A 2,127-nucleotide genomic window follows, 5' to 3' on the forward strand; every position below is an offset into this window, starting at 1 on the left:
ATGTCTACCAGGTCCTAGGGGTGGCACTTTTTGACAAAAATGGAGATAGACAGTGCTATGAAATACTGGAGACTAGCAATGCATGAGAGGTAAGTCTGAATTGTTATCATTTTCCCATGTGTAGTGATTATTCACATCTAAATATGTATTCATCGGAAATGTTAATGCTTATAATGCTGGAATAATAGAGACCCAAAGATTGAACTCTATATACGTACAGAACTTACTTTGAAGTTTAATTATTTTGAGTCATTCCAAAAATATTTGGAATCCACTTAATATTTTCTCACGATTTGCTAATGACAACAATTTACCTCAAAACTACTTTTTATAAGTAGATTCTAAGTTTTTTTATTTTGTATTTCAGTGTATGATATTCAACACCTTTATAAAATAACAGTAGTATCTGTGTATTCACATGAAATAATTTTCCCAAAACTGAAGTGCTTTTACTATCGGCCCTATTATCAGAGTTGCCAATGGACCTTCGAACAGGCAGGAAGCAGGAACCTGAAAGTTTTTCGGCTTTCTTTAAAATACAAGGAAGTCGAAACTGAGGAATAAATAGAGGAAATAAAGAATAATATTGACGAACTAGATGTGCTGGGGACTGTATATTCAATAGACGGAGTGTTCAGTCTATCCATCGAGCTGTGGATGCGCACTCTCAATATTATTGATAAGAAGCTCAAAGCTTGAGACCCAAAGTGAATGTATTTCCTTCTGTCATTGACTGAAGTATTTTCTGATTTGATTTGATTGACTATGAACTTTCTGGAAATGAGGATTTGATTCCCTTATCAATGCATTTTGAGAGTTTCCTACGTCTGTTTGACATGTGCATAGGAGAAAAAGAAGCAGCCATCTCCCATCAAAATGAAAAGAGTTCTTCTTACTCAGCACATGCCATACATATGAAGAGCGCTCTACCTAGGGCAATGCATCTAACATTTTTGCTAACAAAAGCCAAATCTCTACTTTCGGCTGACGAGGTACAATTGGGAAACAGTAGAGTACAAAAGTTGGCTAGATTAAAAGCTAGAGATATCAAAGGCAGAACTCTCCTCCATATGGCTTGCTCTAAAGGCTTCTTAGATGGTCTCTTCTTCGAGGTCGATGGATTTCCCAATCTGGATGTTGTCAATTCTCCGATTGAAAATGGTGCAGATCCTAACTTCCAAGATCACGGTGAAAATACGCCTCTCCACTCACTCGCAAAGAGTGGAAAATCCTCCAAAGAGATAATTGACACATTGCTTTCAGCCGGCACGCACTTTGACACCCTGAATGGAAAGGGCAAGTCCTTTACATCTATCATGGCTGACCTTGGACAAGATATAACTCACCAAATGGATCCTATGCTCCACATCTCTCTTCAGTGTCTGGCTGCAAATTGTGTTAAAAAACATCGCATCCCCTACAAGGACAGCTTGAGTCCTGTACTATCACAGTTTGTTGACAGCCATTAACCGAAGTCTAGTATGGAAAATATATAACTCACCTCGTGGATCCTAGGCCATTGTCAATATGGAAATAATCTTTCAAAACCTCTAAGAGGTTATGACTGGAATCTTGAGTAACCACTAATCATTGGTGGAACATTGCTTTCATGTTTGAGATCACCTGCTGATCAATGGGTTGGAATGTTGTGTAGCTGAAACATGATCGTAAAGAATTCTAAATCCTCCATTACGTCATCCTCAAGGCATGGAGAAGCAGTGTCCATAGCTAACAAGTCTTGCAGTGGGAGGATCTTTTTCAGTAGATATTATTTGACTTCAGGACCAACAACATTACTGCACAAAACAAAATGAGAGTTACCCAAGCCTTGTTTGAGTAAACAACATTTAGTTGCTTCTTCTGCACTTTACACTTCTTAAAGCTTTGTGTACAAGGAGTGGTTTGAGTTTGCAATCCCAGCTGTCATTAACACAACAGCAAGGTTAGACTGCACTTCATCGGCTTGGAAATGTGAATTATGTTTATTTGGGCAAATAATGAGGACCCTCTAGAGTCTTTGGCATCTTCCAAAGCAGACCAATCTCATCGTAAATAGATATTGGCTGTTATGTGTAAGACCTATGATCCAAAAGACTTTTGAAATTGGCACCGAATGCTGGAAGACTG

The 2,127-nt window shown here is 38.4% G+C and overlaps 1 protein-coding gene across 1 annotated transcript; it reads left to right on the forward strand.

The window, feature by feature from the left end:
* The first annotated feature begins 803 nt into the window (after positions 1 to 803).
* LOC137640498 (protein fem-1 homolog A-like) lies at positions 804 to 1,469 on the forward strand. The gene has a single exon (XM_068373031.1). The coding sequence runs from the start codon at positions 804 to 806 to the stop codon at positions 1,467 to 1,469; it is 666 nt and encodes a 221-aa protein (XP_068229132.1).
* Positions 1,470 to 2,127: the final 658 nt, after the last annotated feature.

The sequence above is a fragment of the Palaemon carinicauda genome, chromosome 1, assembly GCF_036898095.1.
Source record: "Palaemon carinicauda isolate YSFRI2023 chromosome 1, ASM3689809v2, whole genome shotgun sequence".
NCBI classification, from domain to species: Eukaryota; Metazoa; Arthropoda; class Malacostraca; order Decapoda; family Palaemonidae; genus Palaemon; species Palaemon carinicauda.

What these genes read in the sequence shown, in the direction of transcription:
- LOC137640498 (XM_068373031.1), top strand. Translation starts at nt 804, where the DNA reads ATGCATTTTGAGAGTTTCCTACGTCTGTTTGACATGTGCATAGGAGAA.